Raw genomic sequence first — 23336 nt, 5'->3', positions numbered from 1 at the left:
GCTGTCATTTGTGTGTCATGAGGCAAGCAAGAGAAACACCATGTCTTTTGCTACTTATGCTTTCAGTGTGTCAACACATTCACCCATCTGTACCTTACATCGCCTTGTGTATACTGGCTCAAACACAATTATTTAGAAAATCTGTGGAAAAATTGTGTGACCAAAAAGCTGAAATGTGGTATAATCCTAATAACTCTTCAGTAACAACACAGAGCTCTTATCACAATCTCTTCACACATTTGATTTTGCCACTAAATCCCTCATGCTCTCTCAGGCTAGTTATCCTTACAGGCTGGAGGTCAGGTTGCATCCAGAATGAAGGATTCGTCTCTGATAGCATGTCCAATATGAGGGAGATTCCCTGCCTTCAGCAAGTCTTTTAAATGAGATTATTGATTTCATTTTGCAAGCGAATCAAAGTAAATCACCTGACCAAGTGTGCTGGGATTTCATTAGAGGGGTAAGGACAAAAGGTGAAAGTTTTTCCATGAAGTGGTGAGCAGAACGAGCAACGAAAGACTCCTCCAGTTTTGAAACTCTCAACTCTGCTCTGGACATTTTTGGAGAAAACCAAGAGCAACAGAATCCCTGGTTCTTTTAGCAGCTCACTGAGTTGCAGTTGCTTAAAATTATGTAAGTTTTTCCTTAAGACATTCACCTAATACTAGGTTACCTTCTCTACACTGTTTATCAGATCTAGACACTGAGATGTTTAAGTTCAAAAGGGTCTTCATCTCTGAAATGGTGGAGAACATGAGAGGAAGGTGAAATCATATGAAATACGGGATAGTACCAAAGGGAGATTCTCCTGTGAGGTTTGACATATAAATTGATGCATCCCCTCATAAACCTGCCTCTGCTACTGGAGAAATACTCAGAAGAAATAGGCTAAAAGTAGCCTTGCAAAAAGGAACTCATTTTGAAGAAACAAATATGGTATCTTCACAGGGGATTTCATACACATTGTTTCCATAATTGCTGTTGGATTATGGGTCATTTGTGCCTGGCATCAGTACATTCACCTGCGGGGAAATGGGCTCTATCAGCAGAAACAAAGATGCTCTGCCCTCTGTTTTCTGGAGGGAGTGACAGAACTCAGGCTCCACAGAGCTGGACAAGTTTTCTTGCCCCAGCACCAGTTTACATCAAAGGCATGATGGTGTTTCCTGCCAGATTGAGGGCAGTGCTTTTTGATGCCTGTTTCTATTTAGGGAATGCATGTAGTTCTCTCCAGACTCTGATGAAAGAAACTAAACTGCAGCAGCTTGGCCTGCCCCAAGCACAGCCCCATTTTAGTAAGTCAAAATAACTACATTCCCAGCCAAAATCTTCCGTAGGTATAAATGGGAGGGAGGGTGAGCCTTAACCTCTCGACATGTTGGTGGGTGAGTCACTCCAGCCTGCTGGGATTCCAATCCCTGGCATATATCCCAGGCTGCAGCAAGGAAGCCCAGAGCATGAAGAGGGGGAGGCAGGCAGAACTGTTGCTCTTTCAGCTACTCTGGCTCTTGTGATCCTGGCTCTGTTCCCCAACATAATTTCCATTACCTTGAAGAATGATCCAAACAACTTCAGTAACATGATCAACTGAGTATGAAAAAGATGCAGAGATGATTGAGTATGTCGGTGCTATGGAGGCACAAATGTAACGGTGTATCTCAATAGTTCCCCTTCTCTCCAGTTCTTGCACAGACAGAGGGACTCTGAGCACCAGCCAGCCTTGCAGTAACAAAGACAGAACAACCCCCCTTACCATATTTTCTACTACTGCTGTATTTGGCTGCTGATGGCTCCCTTTGGAGAGGGCAAACCCAGAAATGTTCCATTGTTTCACATTGCTGTGCACTAGAAATAATTAGAAATAAGAAGATTTTATTTCAACTCAACACAGAATTATTGAGTTTTGTATATTTTTGCTCTTTGGAAAGTTTTACCCATGGAGTGTAAAACAAAAGCATAGGTAAAAATCCCTGGTATTGCCTATTTTTTTCTTCGGTGGTGCTTTCTGCTTTGCTTTTGCACTGTCATTTACAAACCAGTCACAACAATGAATTCATTTACTGTCTACTTGAATCATGTAGCATATTGAGTTTCATTACAAGTATCCAGAAAACATTTTCCTCAGATAATCCTTTATGGCCTTAATGTTCGAGGATCAATTTGTCTCACAAAATGAAACAGAGGTCAGACATTCATTGCATTGTGACAACACTCTGTTCTTCCACTTATTATTATGGCAACATCCTCTGCTATAATAAGTGTTAAGACTTGCATAAAAATTCCAATTTGAAATCTTATTTTGAGAGATCTGCAGCTCAGTCATAGAGATTTGCTGTAGGCAGAACTTGTCATACAAATATTCAGCCTACAACTAATTTTCTTTAACATGTTTTAACATCTTCCAAAACAAACAAAGACTCAGCACTTTTAAAAATACAGTTCTCTGTATCTTGATCAAAACACAAGACTTGATTCAACAATGAGTAGCTGTAGTTTGAAGCTAGTTTGAAGCTAATATAAAGCATGGTAAGGTTAAGTGAAGTGAATTACTCCAAAGGCAAACTAGAATAACACACGAGTAGATCAGGCTCAAAGTCGCTTTGTTAATTAGATACTCTGTTAGGGTTTCCATTAGATTTTACTTTAATATCAGGATGAATCCAGCTGAACTCTGCTCCTCAGAGCAATGTGTCCAAAAATGATAGAAAACCTGGTTTGTAGAAGCCTGTTTCCAGATGATTGTGTATCATTTACTGAGGCATCCAACAATGCTTCCAACTTGTGTCAGCTAAGATAAATTGGGTGAGTGCATCTCACATCTCCTCTTTTCATTTACTCAAAGTGAAAAATCACCTTCAAGGGATAATGCCTTGTGTCAAACACAAAACAGGCTGACTTCAAATAATCCAAACACTGATCTAGCTTGTAGCTAAAGCAGGTCAGGGTGTTTTGCATTTTGTTCAAGATCTTCATAACATTCATTTAAACATCAAAGGCAAGAAAAGCAATGAAAAATTAAGAACTCCAGAAAACATACTATAGTGCTGAACTCCACACCTGTGCTCCTTTTCTGGTGCTCCTCTTGTATTGAAGGGAGAGAGAAAGGAACTGTCAGTGGGTGACTCACTTCAGAGGAGCTCTGGGATATCATCTAGCTGAATCATCTTCTGCAAACCCTTGTTTTCCTTCTCCAGCTATTAAGAAAATGTACATGGTAAGTTCAGATACAGGAGGCTTCATCTGGACAGATCTTTTTGCGAATCTGTAGCAGAAACACAAGTGAGAGGATTGCTACCAAGCACCCTTCTTGGATTTGCAACGAATAGCAATAGCATATTTGGAAAAAACCTTGAACTAAAGAAGTTTATCTTCCTTTCAGTAACCACACTCCTCTGGGGAGTTTCAGTGAATGTGCTTCTCACAGAAAGTGTACATATGTGGTTTTTTTATTTCAACTTCTGCCCAACACCAACATTTTTGACTTTGTCTACCAAGAGTATGTGTGCCTCTGCAGAAGTGACCTTGTGGCCACCTCCACAGATTACATCAATAGCAAAGCATCAAAGCAACAAAAGGAAAAAAATTAAAAAGTTGCATGTCCAGAGAGCATTGAGGTTGGTGGAAAGAGAAGGAACAGGGCAGAAATTACAGTTATGCTGCATGTCCCTGGAAAACTGGGTTAAATAACTGTCTGGTAAAGCTTCAACTGGAATATTGTGTTCTTTTTTGGTCTCCCAGTATGAGATGGATGATAAAAAACTGGAAAGAGAGCAGCAGAGAACTGCTAAAATGGTCAGGAGCCTTAAGGCAAAAAGCGGCAGTTGAGATAATTGAATTGTTTAATCTTGTTTAATCTGATAAAGAAGAGACTAAGGGATGATTTAATAATAGTCTACAACTATTTTGGGGTATTTACACAAATTAAAGAAGCCAAAATTCCAGTATTGCCAGCAAGGGGGAACATCCACAGATTGTGGCTGGGATGGATATTAGAAAAAACTTCCAGCTTTAGTGGGGGATAATACAGGGTACTCAGGGGGGTTGTGGAACCTCTGTCCTTGGAGGTTTGTAAGACTTAGCTAGACAAAGCCATAACTAACGTGGTAAAATGGCAGTGCTGCTTCAGGAGGTCAGACCTGATGACCTCCAGACATTCCTTCCAACCAAAATTTATGTCACAAATTTTAAGTCCTGTTAATTGACAGTAAATGCAACAACTTCAAAAGGAAATGTGGTTCCTCACAGGGGAGGAAAAAATATCTCTGCCTGTATGAAAAATGGGCTTTCAACCTTCTGAATCCATCAGAACCAAATGAAGTAAATGCACTTAGAGATGAAACAGTGTATTTACTTTTCTGGAAATGTTGTCTTAGCAAGATTAAGGTCATCAGATTATTTTAAGAGAACAAAAAGCAGCCTCATTAAAAACCAGAATTCTCCATACTTCCTGCTCAGAGTTGGAACATAAAGCCCAGTCGTAAAAGGTTCATAGAGAAGGGCATTTTTAGACAGTACAATACTTAATACATATTGGGAGTTAAATATACTTTCAAAGGGATAGCTATTCAGTTGTACAGGCCACTGCTTTGGACATTAGAAAAGATACTTCATGCACTTTAAATATAGATATAGCTCCTATAGTTACTTCCAAAATAACCTAGGAACCCTAAATTTATTTGTCTGTCACTAGAAAAAGTTCTACAAAAAAGTTTGAATCATCTCAGGGCTTCTGCAAAGTTTGTTTAAAACTAAAACCATATATTTAAAAAAAACCCAAAAAAGTCATGTTTAGCAAGTGAAGATCATGTGGCCAAGAAATAAGCCTTTTCTCAAAGTATGTGAAGTTTTTTGTGCCACTTTCCCCTTTAGATGACCTTAATGAGACAAAGCTGTTTACATTTTTTCAAACCCACTTGATTTTCTGCATTTCCAGCTGTGATCCAGTTTGTGCTCGGTACTGGTAACACCAGATTGTCCAGAGTTACCATTAAATGACCACAAGCAAATGTTTCAGAAACACTTAGGTAAGTGGGAAGGACAAAATCTCTTGTATTTCACAGAATACCATGTTGGAAGTGACCTCAAGGATCATCTGGCCCAATCTTTCTTGGCAAAACCATGGTCTGGATGTGGCACCCAGTGTTAGTGTGGACAGTTTGAAAGGCTACAGGAGGACAGCACAGGGGCTGCCTGCTTAACTCCAGCATGCAAGTAAGCAGTTGCAGTACGTGGGGCAGATGAACCCAGTGGAGGAAGGGGAGCAAAAGAGAGCAGAGAGCCAGCTGGGCACTCATAACAGGAATAGGAGACTTGTCTGTAACAAAAGAACTTATAAAATAATCTGCAAGATGCTAGGGAAAATGACACTTTCCTCAGGTGCCAGATGGGACCATGCAATTTAGGAAACTGCTTAAAGCTCCACAACAGGAGCAAGAGGAAAAAAACAGCCCTCGTGAGTGGGGTGGAAAGATTTGATTGTGAACATTGGGTAAAAACAACCTGTCTCCATGAGAAGACCAGAGTATCTCTGCCAATAATTACCTTGCTCTCATCTGTATTCTGATCAAATCAAGTATTAGACACTAGACAGACTTTTGATATTTCTGGCATATTCCCTTCAAGGAGAAGGTGCAGGTGTATCTGCAACTTTGATGCCTCTGATCATCTGCATTTAGCGTCAGCACAGCTTAGAATGAGCTTAGAACGCTCATTCTCATTCACAACACCAGCTAATGGATTCATGCTATCAACAGTAACTGAATATTTCCATATCACTCTAAGAAGTGCAGCTTTGGTATTTCTGAGAATTTTCCTAGAGATGAAAGATAGTGACTTTTATGGAGGGAATTTGTAGTGTTTCTTGTAAAATGTGGACAAATCATTATTACCATATTGTACCCATTCACTGCAATGAGGTTTGCTGTACACATGGTGTGACAGAGAAACTGTGGTGCGTTCAGGGATTATAGACTGGCCTGTTACATATGCAAGCCTAGTCATTTTTCTCTTCTTCACTCTAAGAGGATTATGAAAGCATCTCTGTGACATTATAAAAACATTTTAAAAGGCTGCTCCTCTGTGTTAGTCTGCAGATTGATTTCACTCTCTCTCCTTAGGTTTCTTTCAGAATCTCTTCTAGTTCATGTTTGATTTATTAAAAAAAAAAACAAAACAACAAAACAAAACAAACCAACTAAAAATAATCAGCAGCTGAGCAATGAACAACGCTAGGATGTTCTACAATAACAAACTAGGACAGACTGGAAAAGAAGGTACTGACACACAGTCATAGCAAGAATTCCCACTTAAAAAACCCAAGAGGATTTTATGCCTGAGCCTTAATAAGCCTATTTACAGATGATGAAACTCTCCTGTCAGCATCCCTTTAAAGTTTCTCTGTATATATCAACAATCCTGCTGGACAATTGGCGAGACGTTAGGAGGCTTATGGCATGCTGTGTTGTAAAGCTATCTAGTTTTAAAGAGCAAATGACTCATTTAATAGATATGGTTCTGTTGAAAGAACATTCTTCAGAGCTTAGTAAGAAGTTTAAACCACATTAACATTAGAAATCAATAAGCCAAACCACTGTGGACTACTGAGGTCACGGTTAATAAAGAACAACTTCAATTTTATTTTCATATCCTGTTTTGGGTCTAATCACTTGACCTCATTTTAAAATATGGTCTGGATGTAATTCACCATTCCACACAAAGAGACTGATTATTTTCCCGATTTTACTCTCTTTAGTAATTTCTATTATATTAAGTCTGATTTACACCAGAGGAACTGAATACATTTTCTGGTATTTCTAAAGGAAATCAACCACCCAGTTTACAAAGCACAGCTCAATTTAATGGTGCCATTTGGACCTTTTCTGGCTACATGACATACAGCTTCTGTTTGCTATGTGGCATAAAAATATGTAGTAGTGAGCCCATTGTTTGCTTTCTCCCTAGAGTGGCAGGTAACTAATTCCTCATTGTCCAAGCTGCATAGACTGCAACTGATAGAATAACATTTCCCCCATTGGAAGCAAGGTTGCCTCTGGTCTGCATACAGGCTGAAAGCACGCTGAACATATTTGTATATTAATTAGAGCTCATTTTGAAGATCTACTCACACACAAGTATTTCAGTATTTCAAACAGGCCTTGAATTGTTCAAGTATTGAGCCACCCTGAAGTTCCTTGTTAAGCTTTCTGACAGGAAAAGACACAGAAAGGAACATCAAAGGATGGTTGTACCTTTACAAAACCCCATGTGTTTCCTAATAAATGAAGACATTGATAGTCTGAAGGAGCTTTTTGTTTTCTGCTTGTTTATACTGAATCACCTACTGAGAAACTAGGTTCTTTGCAAACAAAAGGAAGACCAAGAATACAGAAACTGTGTGGTAGAAGACAGTCAGCCTTCAGCACAAACAGCTTAAAGTTGCACTAGTGCTAGAATATTCTTCCTGGAGCTCTGGTCTTACACACAGGAGAAATATTGCTCGTTAGAAAGAAACACTATGTATTGGATTTGGGCGAGGAATATCCATAACATCATCTTGAATAGAATGTCTATGCAGAGGCAAAAACACAGCACTGACAAGAATGCAGATACCTCATGTTTCCATTAAAAAAAATCCTTCAGAAAATATTATCTATCAAAGTTATGCCTGAGCTGAAAGCAAGACTACAGTTTAGGGGTAGCAAGAATCTCAGATGACCAGACTACTATTTGCTGCTTGACAGCCCTGGGGTCATTTATTTATTCTATTATTAACAGCTCTTGTCACACAAATAATCATATATTTTCATATGTTTCAAAATAGGAATCAAAGAAAAAAAGAAATTAGTTTCTAACACTTTAAATTTGTGTTCAGTATAGCCAAGCCCCACAGCTTAAATTCAGTCATCACTACCTAAATTTTGCAGACCTTCTCCCAGGTTTCTGGCAGGGGTAATACATGGGTTTTCTCAAGGTAAACTTACAATTGTTTTCTGGGTTCCAAACAGTGGATTTACAAAACATAAAACAGGTTGTGAAAATTTCCTATTCTTTTAACGTTCTAGTCTTTGGACATAGAGTCATCAGTCAATATATTGCCCATGATTACTACTGCTGCACTTCACATATCCCACTTTTTGACATGGCATGGTTTTGTCTCCTTACTTTCCCATAATAACTCCTCAGAATTATTTTAAACACCTCCAGCTGATGTCTAGACACATGGGCACCAGAATTGGTATCACCAGCATATTCAGAAATTTTTACTTTTTAAATTTTTTTAATGACTTTGTTCAGAAAATGCTCATCTGTTGTTTTTTGGCAGCAGCTCAAACTGTGTCTGTGTTAGTGCACTGTGAATAAATGGCTTCATGGAACAAGACATCTGGGACTCTGCCATGAGAAAACTGGGGTCGAACTGGTAAGGAAATCTGGTCTGACGGCTTGAGAGGGATGTATGGGAGTCAAGCAGGGCACCTGTCAGCTTCCTGGAGCCAACCTTTGGAAGGGGCTTTGGTGCCAGCAGTGAAAGTCTCTTGGGAGTGTGACTGCCAGGGAATCTCATGAATGGGTAGACAGGGGTGTTTCCTTAACAATGACCTCTACTAGAGTAATTCTGTGATGCTGTATAGAAAGAAGCCTTTAAATAACTGTGGTTAGAGGAGGACAATAAAATATGAAACAAAGGACATAATACAATTTCCCTTGAGAAGTCAATAAAATAAATGGGATTCCAGCATTAATAGATTTGAAGCCTTCCTGTGATTTCTGAATTAGAAGGCTATGAGCAATTTGGTCTCTTCATTCCATTCCCTCGTCCTGCTACAACGTTTTAAGACAGTGAACAGCCAGAGATGTTGGTTGTCTGTCTGAAAGGAGAATCAAAATAAAACCTAAAAAAAACCCTCTCTCTATTCACCCCTGCTTTATTTTTAATTGCTTCCCTGGTGAAGGTTTTGGAAATCTGCTAGATGCAGTTATTATGGAAACATGTGGATTGGTTGTTTTACCCACGAGTCAAAAATGTCTCTAGAAAGCTACCACTGTGTAAGACAGCAATTGACTTCAGTCTGCAAAACAGCAAAGATCTATCTACCTTGGCAAGACTGGATGAAATTGTACCAGCCTTGCTTTCTGTTCTGTAGCCACTGTGGAGCTAACACAGCAAAATACTTCGGCCCTGCCACTCTATGGCTGGCCAGACCAGACACTTATCACAGAATTTTTCCTTCTGCCATTGGACTGTCCATGAGATGGAATAAAGGCAACATGGTGAAAGAGAGAAATAAAGGAAGTGCAAGGAATCAAAGGAAAGAGAGCTGTGTGCACAGAGAAAAGAGCTGAGATCAAGATTTGTATTTGCTTTTGAGTTGAAAGACATTACAGTCTTTGCTGTAGAAGAAAGACGATGGGATGAAGAGGGAATAACTTGTTTTGGCAATAATTAATGGCTCTGATGGCTTCAAACTGTGCAACACAAATTCCTGAGTTTCACTGACTGCTACATTAGAACCAGTCAGCACCAAGCTCAAGAAGTGCTGCAACAATATAATGCACATAGCAATTCTCTTTTTTTCCATATGGAAAATTGTTTTCCCAAACAACTGCTCTACAATTAGCTAGTTTGCATTACAAATATTCTAAACATTGTCCCACATTTTTGGATTTTAGGCACAAAAAAACCAAACTATTTTGAGAATTTATATCAAATAACACACAAAGGACTTAAATAGCTTCCGTATAAAGCTTTCACATGCCTAAACCATATAGATTACCCTCTCAGGAACAAAACAAACAAACAAACAAACAAACAAACAAAAAAAACCTTGATATTATCCCTTATGTTTGTAATAGTGGCCTCAGAAAAATCCTGTACATATTAAAATACAGTCCACATTGTGATAAATATCTCAGTAAGGAACCCTTCAGTAAAGATATGCATATAAATCTTGATATGTCACTTCTAGGGCAGAAGCAGAACATTTTGTAATTTTGCCATGACTGGTGTTTTTCCCTCTCACAGAAGGAAACATCTGCATTGGCTTGTGTTTGATTTTGGCCCCTCAGTACCACATAGCATGGCTTGCTGTGCTGGGAGGACTTTGTTGATGTTTAAAATATTTCCATATTGCTGTTTTAATTCAGATCACAAACACATCTTTGAAGTCAATTTCCCAATCACCTGCACGCACTTGGCCTCAGATCATACGGAATGGTCTTAAGAGCACAGAGCCTTCAGACAGAGTCAACCTAACATGATTTCAGCCACTAAAAGGCATCCAGTCATAGAACTGGACAAGGAAGAGCCTGAAAGATCTCCAAAACCTGGGTTAGCAACACCCTGAATTTCCTAGTGCTCCACACTTGTTGCTCATGTAAACACAGTCCTTGCCTTCATGTGTCTAAACCAGGCAATTTTTTTGTGAGCACAATGCTTCCAAGAGGATAATTCTTTAAAACCCCAGTTAATTAAAATGTCCAATTAAACGTCCTTTATCTATGCCAAAACCATATTATGGTCTGTAATAAATATTGTATTCCCATGTTATCAAAACACTAACAGCCAGACTAAAAACTTTTCCCCATGGTGAGGGTTAATTAAGGAAGAACAATGTGACCCCAACACAACTGCTTTTGTCAGTAAAAGAAATAGGAGCTCTATAGACGAAGCTTTCTGTTGCTTTTGGAAATAAAATATTTTCAGTTGGATGGGAAAAATGGAAAAGATAACTACTGAAGGTCCTTTTTGTGTATATAGTTATAACTGCTGGTTTTCAGTAATAGAGATAAAGACCTAAAATGAATATTGGACTAGAAACTCTTACATAAACCTAAGTGTCCCTTCAGAGCCAGCTTACTCTCAAGTTCATTTCAGTCAGCACAGCTTTTCATAGAGAACAGAACAATCCTCACAGAAATGTGTTCACAGACAAATTGCTGATGCTGTTCAGCACCATTATTTGGCAAGGTCTCCAGCCAGATGGGTTTGCTAATGACTTCTGTAAGGTGCTTAAGTCAAAAGCTACTGTAACACATGACTGCCAGGTTTAATTACTCTGTTAATACAGCTTAGTGGATATAGTTTGGTATGTAAAAGAGTTTTTGATGAAAAATACAATACAAAATGATCTTTTAAATTGATTGATTATTTGCCCATATACAACCTTTCCTAAGAAGAGTATCTCAGACAAATTGTTACAGCAGTGACAGACATTTGTTCAATTTATAAAGCATTTCTCAGCCAACGTGCACTAACAATGGACATGGAATTTTAGTTGCATGAGTTGAATATTTTTTTAATTATTCAATAGTTTTCCATAGGTTTGTCTGAATGCATTCAGCAGCCAAGAGGAATAAAACTATGGGATAAAACTATGGTCTTGAACTCTTTTCTCAGGGTAACTCAAATGTGCTCATTAGCTTCATTTCATTTTGAAAAGGTGTCCTTTTTTTGGCGTAGACCTTAAGCTCAGTACTGTCCACAAAGCATCTCACATATGCTAACACTGTAATCAAATCCTCAATTGCTGGCACAAGAAGATGGCATGTTAACTGCTACAACTAACATATAAAGCAACATGAAGAAACTAAACTTCTTTTGGACATTTTCTCCAGGATGTGGTTGTCAGTAAAGCAGGATTTTTTTCTCCTAGGCCACTAATCAATGCCTATGAACAGCCCAAACAGCTTTTGTTCAGACTGGGGAAGCCACCTCCTGGGCTCCAGGACAGGATGCACCAAAGAAATTAACTGTGATAATGGTGGCAACCCCTCCTCAGTAACAAGGGACCCTGGCAGCTCTGAGGAGTTGAACTGTCTCTGGATGGAGAGCCCAGGGACTGAGCTGAACAGAAATCCGAGCTATTACTGGTAACAATGATTTCAGATAATACAAGATAAAATATTTCAGGTTTAGATTTTTAACATTTATTAAAAAAGCAGGATGTATGTTCATTTCAAATTAAACAGTTAAAAATGTTAAAGCATACAAACAAATCAATTGTGTACTAGCAGCATCCAATTGTTAGAATTTTCTAGAACTCCTCAGTACAGTCTTGGCAAGCTCAAAATATTACAACTTGCAACCAACTGACCTCACCATAGTGCAGATAAAACAAACTTTATAAAAACAACAATTTAAGGTTAAATAAGCTTAAATAAAGGTGTTAAATACAAGACACTTGATCAAAGCTTCTGTACAAAGATAAACAAATTTGGCATTGTACAACTGATTGGCTGGCTCACAGCATACATGATTTCAATAGTTAAGCAGTGTAACTGTTTAGCTGAACATTAACTATACAAAAGAAACTGAAGTTGGGAGTGGGCTAACCCCAGTGAGCCATTTACAAGGCATGTGTATTTTTAGAAAATCAGAACACTGTTTATATTCAGGCACCATTTGTTCCTGCAAATAAATAATCTCTAACGTATCTGCATCCAAACTAGTGTTAAACACGTCAGTGCTAACATTTTATAAACACAGCTCTGTGACTATTCACTATACCTCCATTCTTATTGCTATGACAATGTGGACTGTGGAAATAAAACTACTGTACATACAAAAAAATAGAGCACCTTTTAAACATTAAAGTATATGTCTGGTTATTCTTTTTATCTTACAATACTGAAGCCCAAGCTAATTTAAATTGCTTTAACATCTTCACCAGCACACCTGAAATGCAGGAACTAAAACCCCAAATATTCCTCTTCAGGCAAGCCCCAGCCAGAGCAACTTCTAAAAATGTCTAAAATGACACTAAGGATTTTTTACATTCATCTGCACACAAACAAGTATCTGCTATTCTCTGCTTTCTTCATATGAATTTAAAGACGGGTTGCCACAGTTCTCTCTCCTTTTCAGATGAATAAAGCTGGACAGAAAACGTAGCAGAAACACCTAAAATGGATTGTGAACACAGTGAAATTATTACCCCGCTAATTCAAAAGATACAGCTGTTACATTGTTCAAATAAGTATTTTGCAGGGCCCCAGCCATTAGGATTTTTTGTCTATTGTATTAAAAAACCATTCTGTAAATTTCCTCAGTTGAGCGGCTGCTGTTTGAGACTCTTCCTGAAGTCTCATGTTATCTTGTCTCAGGTGCTGCACCTCTGCTTGGAGAACTGCCTTGTCCTGTTTTTCCTGGTTAACAAAGATACAAGTTGAGCAAAGTGAGTAGTTGTGATGACAACATTTATTTTTGTTAATATTTCTATGCAAGTCATAACAGCTATATTTTTTTGAGCTCCCTAATTTATTCTCACAACTGTTAACTGTAAATTAATTCCCCAAATATGCTCCAACTACTTCATTCCAAGAAAATACTGCAAGCTAAAAAGAAAACTGGGTGTTACTTTAATAGAAAAATTAAAGGAGTTTACACCATATAACAAAAAAAAATCAAGCATTAAAAGCATAAGAAGCTTTTAGCTATAATAAATCGTATGTGAGAGCCCAAGTTGTAAGCTATTGATTTCAAGCATATTTTTAAGGAAGAACAATATCTAATTTCAAAATTTTTCTTTACATGATTATTTTGTTATCAAAGCAGCCTCATTTCTATTATCCTGGCAATATCTCCAGCTCAGAATTTTGGCAGCAAATGAGGCACAAATCAAGTTGTTGCTACATGACCAAGGTAGCACAAGGCAACAAGGATGACAAAACTGGGGTGCTAACTACTTAGGAATGGTGCCCTTTCCATATCCTATGTTAAATCCAGAGTACCATAAAGGAAAATGAAGTGTTTCCTTTTTTCTGGGGTATGACTATTTGTAGGACTATTGTTCTGGAGTAAAGATCCATAAACTACATGGCCTTGGGCCAGTTTCCTCACATAACCATTCCCACAGGACCTTCTGTACCTCAGTGCTCTGATCAACCACTGAGCTCTACAGTCTAGTTTAACTGATTTACTTCTTTCAAGCCCTTGATGATCTCTGTGTAAAAATAAAACTACTAAAACTGGGGAGTGGTTATGGTGCTAGTGGTATCTTACCTTTCTCAGGTCAGTTTGTAGCTGCCGGAGGATGACTTCCAGCTGGTTTACTTTTCCAGTCAGAGTACTTGGAGCATGTTCCCTGTAAAGTAAATCACTGCCTTCACTTTGAGTCAGTGAAAAACATTTTCTCCCCAGCTTTAGCAGAGTTACACTTTTAGTAATAGCAAAGGAAACCAATCAGTTTAGGCATAGTTAGGAAAATAGAGACAAAACCAGCATCAGTAAAAGAATATTAGTAGAACATAAATCCAGTCCTGCAATATCTGAAATACAACACTGCTTCTCATGCAAATCAGGCAGAAGTAACAATGATTTTAAGAAGCAATGTTTTAGGAATGACTTGCACACACCCTCACAGTGCAAGTCACACTCAGTGCTCCATGGTGTGCAGGCACATTGGTAAACAAGCTGCTTTCTGATAAGGACTGTACTAATCTCAAGCAAGATGCAGCAGCAATTACTGCAAACCAAAAGAGCTGTAAAGAGTTCTTTTGTCTGCTGTGCAGTAGTGTCATTTTCAGTAAAGGATAAACCTATGGCTTAATGGAGACAAATATTTTGTTTAAAGGTCAAAACACATAAAATATTGCCACAGGTTAATCAAATGCATGACTGAAGAAAAATACTGAGAATAGCTTCTGTTTTCTGAATGACAATGAGCACTGTGGGAGAGAGTTCCACATACATTATAGATGCAATTAGCCATCATGTGAGTAATTGTGTCTAAAAGGGAGCAGGTGAAAAGACAGGCTTTACATTCAAAGCTGAATCAGCTGCTTCATGCAATTGCACAAATCTGACAGGTTTGCCATGGCTAAAAGGGGAACATCTTTAACAGTCTTTTGCAATCCTTACTGATCATTAGCCTCGGGAAAGATATGGACTTAAAAGTCATTGCAATAAATGTGCTTTACCATGTAAGCAAGCTAATTTGTGTAAAATTGGTTCAAATTAAAATGTGATAGTCTAACAAGCAAGAAGACTTTTTCCTCTATTTCCCATTCTTCCAGTCCTACAATTCAAGAGCAAAACTAATCAAAGATGCATTTTTCTTTTAAAGTGTGGTGGTGGACAGATTATACTGTTGAATCTATAACAAGAATGATATTTAAATTAACAAGTATACTCCTTAGAGCAGGATAGGTGGAGAGTCACAGGGGAGGGGAAAGGAATCAGTCCTCTCACAACACTGGGAATAATTTGAAGAATTGGGTAGTTTGGCATAAATTCTGCAGTCCTCTGTTATAGATTCTCTTGATTAATTCACCTCCGTATAAAAGAAAAACTACAGGTTTGCAAATAGCAAATAGTTCCAAAGATAGGATAGACCCTTTTCCAAGGTTTGAGACATTTGCTGCCGATCAGGTTATTGCATCCTACAGAGTTGAGCTCCTGTTATTAGTTCTATTAAAATTAAAACAGAAATACATGTAACAGAAATTTTTTATTGTAAAGGAGGAATACAGTGAGAAATTTGATTATCTGAAACTCTGCCGCTAACCTTGATCTGTGTTACAGACCTATTGCAGTGAGTGAGAAGTTGATTTGAAGAAACAAAATTTTTCAAAATTAAAGAAATTGTAAGTCAAGGCAACAAGTCTGCCATACATGCATACAGGCAATTTAACAGGCAACATTAAGAGAAAAACTTTCCTTAAAATACTTTTGTAAGAAATATGCTTCAATTCTGACATACCCCACATCCTCAAGAAAATCTTTTCCATCTGGGGGACTCTCATCCAAAGGTAACTCCTGTGTTCCTTCCAAGCCCTGAGCTTGCTGTATATCGTTCAAGGTGCAAAAAGAAGCTACTCTCTGATCTGTAAAAAAGTAACATAAGGATACCTCTAAAACTGGACAAAATAAAAGGCTATATTATAGCCATTATCCTGGTTCAGTTAGCGAAATGGATGTAGGCTTCTACATCTCAGCTTTGAAGATAATCAGCAGATGTATGCACCAACTAGTTGGCTTCCCCACACCTGCATCCAAAGGCAACCCCAAAGCAATTTTTCTGTGTCTATCATCAGTATGACAGTTTTGTCTGGACCACTTAATGTTGATATGAACAGTAAATTGGTCTTGATGAAATATGCAGAAAACCATTACAGAATTCAGGGCCACAACCAACGACAGTAATAATTCAGCAAAATGGTTTGCATTTTTTCCATGGACTTTAAGCCCTCAGATTCCTCAGAAATCTTCACAGCTCACTTCATACTGCTTTACTGTCTCAAGCATTTGCAGAAGCTGATGGTAATCTGCATACTTGAAAACCAATAAATTCACACTGTTTTTATCAATTGAATTTTTATTATAGGTATTACTGAAGCACTCTGTTATCTGTATTGAATTTCACCAGAACATAATCTAACAAGCACAGATGCAATTACCTATGGATATATAGTGTGGTTGCCAAAATACATCAGTCACCCCATAATAGAAGTATGCCATGCAGATCATCATTGCACAGAATAGGAGTAAATGATGCATTCATTAGGATTTATTTTGTCTTCTTAAAAAAAAAAAAAAAAAAAAAAAAAACCAAAAAACAACAACCAACCAAAATCCATATTCTGTGGAGATTGATTTAGCATATTTCTGCCAAACAAAATCCATGTCTATAGGCTTGTATGAATTCTGGCGACAACATGCCTGCCTTGCCCTTTCTCCCCTTGCTCTACCACCCCACCAGGCCCAAAGCTTGCATTATCATGCAAACGTGCAAACATAGGAAGTATTAAAAAAAGTTTACAAAAGGCAAAAGTCATCAATCCCAGACCATCACCTAGAAACGGCGTCTGATGACAGAACGGCCCAAATTCTTCATCTGAGTCAAAACCTGGAATAAGATTTAGAATGTTCCTATAAACAAGACAGTCCATCTCCACTGGAGCAGCTGTGGCCCTTGCGGCAGTGCACGCAGTGGGATGTTCCCTGTGGAATTCCTGCTGGCGCTCACTCCCAGCCTTGCCAGGCCATGTCTACACAACACCAACATTACAGCAAGCACGAAGTGCCACACCCCACGTCTCAAACAGCAACAGCCAGTATTGTGACACAGCATGGCAACTTGGCAGGCTACATAAGATGACAATCCTTCAAACTCTTAAGGACACAAACAGTGAATACAGGCTAGATCTCTTCAAATATGAAGGACAAGTTGTACCAAACGAAAATAGGAAATCACTAAAAAGCTCTTTGTTGGTTTTAAAAAATCCCTTCAGCATAGCATAGATCACCAATTCATTCTATAATACAAAGAACAAAAGTTGCATGTCTGATTTTGTCCAATTTCAAAGACTGCAGCACATTTCCCCTGCTTTTAGCCTTATTTCTGACTACTGATGGATCTCAGCAAATATGAACATGACTATTCCATATGTGCTGACAGTAAGGTAAGAATATAATTTTAAACACATAATCAGTGACATCATTTGCAGATTTGAAACCTACTAAGATAAATAGATTTACTTTGTACAGATAAATAAAACTTAGTTTACCAGATCAAACACAGTAAGTACATAGCCCAGAAACAAGACAGTGTAAACAAGTAGTCTGAAGTACACAGATAACTGATTTCACCTTCATACTATTAACTTTTTCATTACAACTAGTTTTTATAAAGAAAATTTAAGTGTATTTCTGGGTATGATGCTGTAGACCTAGATTCTGCTTCTTACAAATTAAAGGGACCCCTCCTATTCAAAATGTACATACTAAACAGAAGAAAATACATGTAAATCTCAGAACTCTTATTTTTAACTGAGATGTCCCTGCCAAACTTCAAAGAGAGTCCACCCACAGAAAAATATTTGCAAAAAATATGTTGGTCTTTATATTGAAAGTTAAACACCTGACTTAGCAAGACCAAAGATGAGACAAAAATTAATGTTTAAATTTACAGTAAAAGAGTCATACAGCTGTAGCCACTAAGAGTTTGAATCTGTATTTTCATTGTTCCAGGCCACTAACAGAGGCTAGAAAAAACTCCAGGCAATTTTGATGTACTGGAAGCAGAAAAGGCTAAAATGAGTATAGTGCATGAAGCTACTCTCTCATTGTTAAGGTAAAGTCTACCCACAAACATATACTGACATATGCATTGAAGCAAAAAGAGTTACCCATGCATGCCCTAGAAATCACCAAATGTTAACTAAATATTGTCATTTTTTCTTTTTCTAGCAGTTTAACACACTACTTTGGTTAAAATTATTATCTGTCATGCTAAATGATCCACTTCTTTCTCATTATATTACGTGTGGCATTGCATTTAGCTATCAAGATTTTAAATCAAAGTATTAAAATAACATTAATTATAATAGCACAGATGTTTCTGCAAAGATAAATTTGCATTATGAAACACTGCATTTTGATTTGCACCAGTAGACATTCATAAAAATCACCTGGAAAAAAAATCAGGATTTGAAACCACCAATTTTAATGAACAGGGACGTCAGAAGGACTATCTAAGGCTTTTAATGCCCACAATATGACTTATCAAACACTAAACAGCTTTTTTAAAGCATAATAAAGTTTGAAGTAGAACAAATAGTACAAAGTTCTATTAATAAAAATATTCAATATATGTATTTGTGTCAGTTGTCTTTTATAATTACAGTAGCAGGTATGGACATCCAAAAATGCTTCTCTTTTTTGTCCCCAAAACATGGAAAAGATCTAAAGGTCTAAAAGATCTTCAGCAACATAACACATATGTTGAAGGCCAGTCCTTCTTCCCTAACTTGAAGATCTATTGGAAGGATAACACAAACAGAGAATTAAAAAAATAATTCTCTTATTTCCCCTTAGTCTTTTCTGGGATTTCTCCTTTTTCAAATTTGGCTTTCCAACTTATTCTAGAAACCCCCATATCTTTATCTTTACTCGGTTGAGCATCCTCTCTTTCTTTTTGCTTTTTAACTTTTTCTTTTTCACCCCAACTGACCTCCCCTTTTTGCCATAGAGTCACATACAGGCCTATTTTTTTATTGCTTGCTTCAGGGATGGATACAGAAACATGACAACAGAGTATTTCTATCATGTGAACTGCTCCCTTCTTATATCTCTCTGCATTTCCCAACGAAATAAGAGACGGGACCTGGAAGTAGCCTATCCATGAATAGGATGTTCATGATAATTCAGGATAAACCGAAATGGGAGGATTCCCCTTGCTACTGACTGGACTGATGTTAGCATGCATGCAAAATATCATCTCTGGAGAAATATCAGAGTCAAAACCATGTCTTGCAAAGGAAGGAGTGCAGAGTGTTAAAATAATGGTCCACTGTGCTGCAGCTTATGGGCACTGACCCTCCACAGAGGCAGCTCAAGCAAAAACCCTTCCCTGATGCAGCTTCTGGAGCTTGTGGAGTTAATGCATGCACAGCTCTTCATTACACTGTGAAGACTATCTTAGGAATAAAAGATTTTCACAAAAAGTTTGAAGTAAATATTCAGCTTTGCATAAAGTTTCTTGTCAAGCAAATTTCATATGCACATATGTATAATTCATATGCAACACATTCCTTTCCAGTGATCTTTTATGACATGCCTATCAGTTATTCTTTTTTAAATGACTTTCAAATTGCAAGACATAGGATGAAGTTGAATAAGGGTTTAAAAATTCCATTCCTTGCAAAAGCTTCTAATTGGAGCACTATGAATTTAGTCAAAACATTGTATAAATAATCTAACATATACAAAGATGTCTCTACTGTAAAGTCCTAAACAGAAAATAATTATAGTCCTTCATACAAAAATAGATTATTTACTATTCAAATTCTTACAATAATTCAAAAAACATCTAATAAATAGCTCCTATCTTACAACTCAGACCATCAGTTCTTCAGCATTATCTGCAGATATATCTAAGTTATTTGCAATTAAAACTCAACAAGTCAATACCCTTCCTCCGTAGGATACTGTGGGTTAGCTGTATTGCTCTACCTCTCATTCTCAAATTCAAATGTAATTACACTTACATAACACTTACCAAAGTGAAATTATTTTAATCATGATACTAGGCAGTAAAAAGAATGAAAATCTATTAGTTTTCAAAGAAAGCTAAAAATAGAGAAGCATAGCAGGTACAGAATGATCTTCCACTCAGCTGAGCTCAACATTTTCATTAGCATTTAAAAATATTCAAGTACAAAGTTACAGAGCTAGTCATTTACTGATGCAAACCTTTTTTCAGTAATTTAATATGTCAGTAACAAATAGCAGGATGTTCCCTGAGCAATCAAACATAGGAATGCATAGGAAGAGCTGACAAGATTCTCAGTGTCACAGTATTTCCTGCCAGCTACCACAGCCATGTTTGAGTAGTATTGAATAGTAATGAATGCACATCAGGTCAAGGAATAATACAGTTCTTCAAATTCCCAACAATTGCTGTTGGTTTAGGTTCTTACAATGCCATTTAAATTAGTGTAACAAGCAATTCTGAAAAGCTTTAGTCAAAGTGAACTTTAATCACTACTTTGGTAAGGAATCAAGAATCAGAAAACTGATTTCCATGGTTTAGAAAAATTAAAAAAGATCCAAGTCACTAACTTTACAGACTGTTTTCACAAAGTTAAGACCTGTATCTTATACAACGATGACTGTGGTAACATCATCCTTATTTATAGATTACATTCAGTAACACAAGCAACACCAGTTAATAAATGTCAGACATTTTAGGACAGCACTAAATAAACACTTCTCAAACAACAAAACGCAAACACTTAAATGTGTATATTCATATAAACACTTAAATCCACATCTATTTGCTCTGTATAGACATTAAGTGTAGGTTTAGCTCCCAGAGGTGGATGAGATTTTTTCTTGGTTAATCTGGTTCCATAATTTAATAAAGCAAAACTGGTCTATATCCTGCACTCCAAATCCTGATGCTGGAAAATATACTGTACATTTCTCCTGGTCTTCAAGGGCTCATGAAAACTGAGAGGGACCACAACGTCATTTGGACTACACATGCCAGTTTATAAACACAACACAACAAACTCTGTTACTCCCAGTTTAATTTTAAACATCTAACTTAAATGTTTTGAATCTCTCCTTCAAAGATCTGATCTTGCAATTGATTACAGAAGAAACATAGGCACTAAAGTGGAGGAACTAAAATGGATATAGAGAGTATCATAAAGACCCTAAATTTTCAGTGACAATCTTCCACACTGAGAATTGATACTGCCAAAAGAACTAAAAGGCTACAGAGGCAAACACTGGATTTTTGTATTCAAAATGTGGCTAAACAATATATATTAAAAAAAAAAAAAGATTTGTGTACTGAACATTGATCTTTATTCAAATTTTCCTGTTACCTTCAAACGCTCGTGCAGCATCTACCAGGTGAGACCAGTCTAGCCCTGTGGCAGTGTCTGGCAGGGGCATCAGGCCAGGATCATTGAATTTGGCTTTATCAGATAAGGACCCATCTGAGAACCAGAATTCATCTAAACAATAAACACAATAATTAGTCTTCCTATAGCAATTATGTACAATTAATTTTGAAGCTACTATAATGATCTGTAAAAAATGTATAAGCAAAAAGTGTTTATCTTCATTTCCCGTGTGTCTATCTTTTCCTGTTCAATACTCAGTATGGGTGGAACAATCTCTAAATGTTGGCAAAGTAAGATGGCAGAGTTTTAAGGGGTATTTTTTTGGTGCCACTGCACATGCCATGTCCCTCACATTTTCATATGAACACTGTGTGAGTAGGCAACATCCATTCTAAAGCATAGCATATTAAACCTGAGCACTGAGCAGAAAAGTTGCTAGATACACCAAGTTAGATTTGTGAAGCAATATGAAAGATATTTACATGCAGAGTTTTACTCTGAAACTGAAAATATTCCTGTTCCAGAAACAATTAAAAAAAAACACCTGCTTTTCTTTTTATGCATTTGTAAATTCTAGCCAATATCCAAGTCTCCCTTTCACATTGAAAACATTATCCTGTTACTTTAACATCTGTAGCTGTATTTCTGAGGATGTAAGACTTGGGTGAGATTTCAGAGTGAGCCATAACACACTGCAAAAGGTACACAGATCATATATTAAATGAAATGTATACACGATAAAGTGTTCAAACAAACCTTTCAGTTATGCACATTCTAGAATGTGCTACAAATATACATTTTAGTAGAGGAGATGCTAATTTTCATAATTTTCTTGAGTATCATTACATGTTCCTAATTTGTCCATAGTACTCTTCACTCTGATCAATGTGAATATGTTAAAAAGAATACTGAATAGACAAACAGAGTAAAACTAATCATAAACCAAAAATATTATTTGCAATCACATTTCATCTTAACCATAAAGCCGGCAATGGAATATAATAATTTAATCACATAGTATAGTCAGGCAAAGAGAATTTTTGCTTCAAACATATCCACTCAAATGAAGCAAAAAGGTCAAAATAGTAATTTTTCCTCAAATATTTCAGGAGGAAATGTCTGTCTAGTCATTCCAGTGATTTAAACTATAATACCTAAGATGAGTATTTTTTTCCAGGAAAAGACCAAACACAAAAAACAATGAAGGAAGAAATGCATTCATACAAGTAGAAGATACATTATTGTTTAAGGAAATAGCAGGCTGTCATTGTCCTGATATTAATGTCCATTTGACTTAAAGATTCTGACCTAAAAATCCAAAGAGAGTAGGCTGTTACAAAGCATTCCACTGCACAGATTGAAGCATATGATATGCTCTATTCTTTTCAGAAACCTTGCTTAAAAATAATACAAAATATGAGGAAAAAGAAAGTGAAGGAAGCTTACAATCCTCTGTCAAAAATTAGGAGTCCCTGCAGAAGAGGTAGAAATTCTGTTTACTGTGGAATTTATCTTGTTCTACACTTTTATGAAAGAAGCAGTATTATTACATTACACTTGGAAGTGGCTTGACAAAACTGTAGAAATGTCCTTCTCAATACCTACTCTCAGTATGTAAAAGTGGATATTATATGAAATGGAAAATATAATATAGACATATATTCTACTCATATATCTGTACTAAGATTTTATTTTCAGTTCTGTATAAACATACATAAAGCCTTACCTAAGGCTACCTTTGTGCAAATACATTGAAAGCTGAGAGTCAGAGCAGTCTCTGAACTTCTGTATATGACTTGAGAATGGTAAGAAACTTATTTGTGGAAGTACAAATGTTTTATACATCCTTGTTGTGGAAAATAGACAGAATACCTTATTTGAAAGAGCTGGCAAGCCAGCTTTTGGTTCTAGACCAGCAGGCAGGCCCTAAGGGACAGCCCTTGCTTTTGTGTGATCAGCCTAGAGAGGCTGATTGTGAAACCTGT

At 37.1% G+C, this 23336-nt stretch overlaps 1 protein-coding gene across 4 annotated transcripts in view; it reads right to left on the bottom strand.

Annotated features, from left to right (window-relative positions):
• Window positions 1–11899: 11899 nt before the first annotated feature.
• Window positions 11900–23336, bottom strand: part of SIPA1L2 (signal induced proliferation associated 1 like 2) — a 124533-nt gene continuing 113096 nt past the window's right edge. Inside the window, exons 19-23 of one of the 4 annotated variants that reach the window (XM_068185069.1) lie at window positions 21331–21462; window positions 16788–16841; window positions 15696–15819; window positions 13997–14078; window positions 11900–13140 (exon numbers count right to left, since the gene is read on the bottom strand). In XM_068185069.1, coding sequence (XP_068041170.1) covers window positions 12994–13140; window positions 13997–14078; window positions 15696–15819; window positions 16788–16841; window positions 21331–21462 — 539 coding nt within the window. In that variant the 3' untranslated portion in view covers window positions 11900–12993. The remainder of the gene's footprint in view (window positions 13141–13996; window positions 14079–15695; window positions 15820–16787; window positions 16842–21330; window positions 21463–23336) is intronic. The other 3 variants (XM_068185071.1, XM_068185070.1, XM_068185072.1) reach the window with 3 other exon arrangements.

The sequence above is a fragment of the Anomalospiza imberbis genome, chromosome 3, assembly GCF_031753505.1.
Source record: "Anomalospiza imberbis isolate Cuckoo-Finch-1a 21T00152 chromosome 3, ASM3175350v1, whole genome shotgun sequence".
NCBI classification, from domain to species: domain Eukaryota; kingdom Metazoa; phylum Chordata; class Aves; order Passeriformes; family Viduidae; genus Anomalospiza; species Anomalospiza imberbis.
This window is presented reverse-complemented; position numbering and strand designations above follow the sequence as displayed.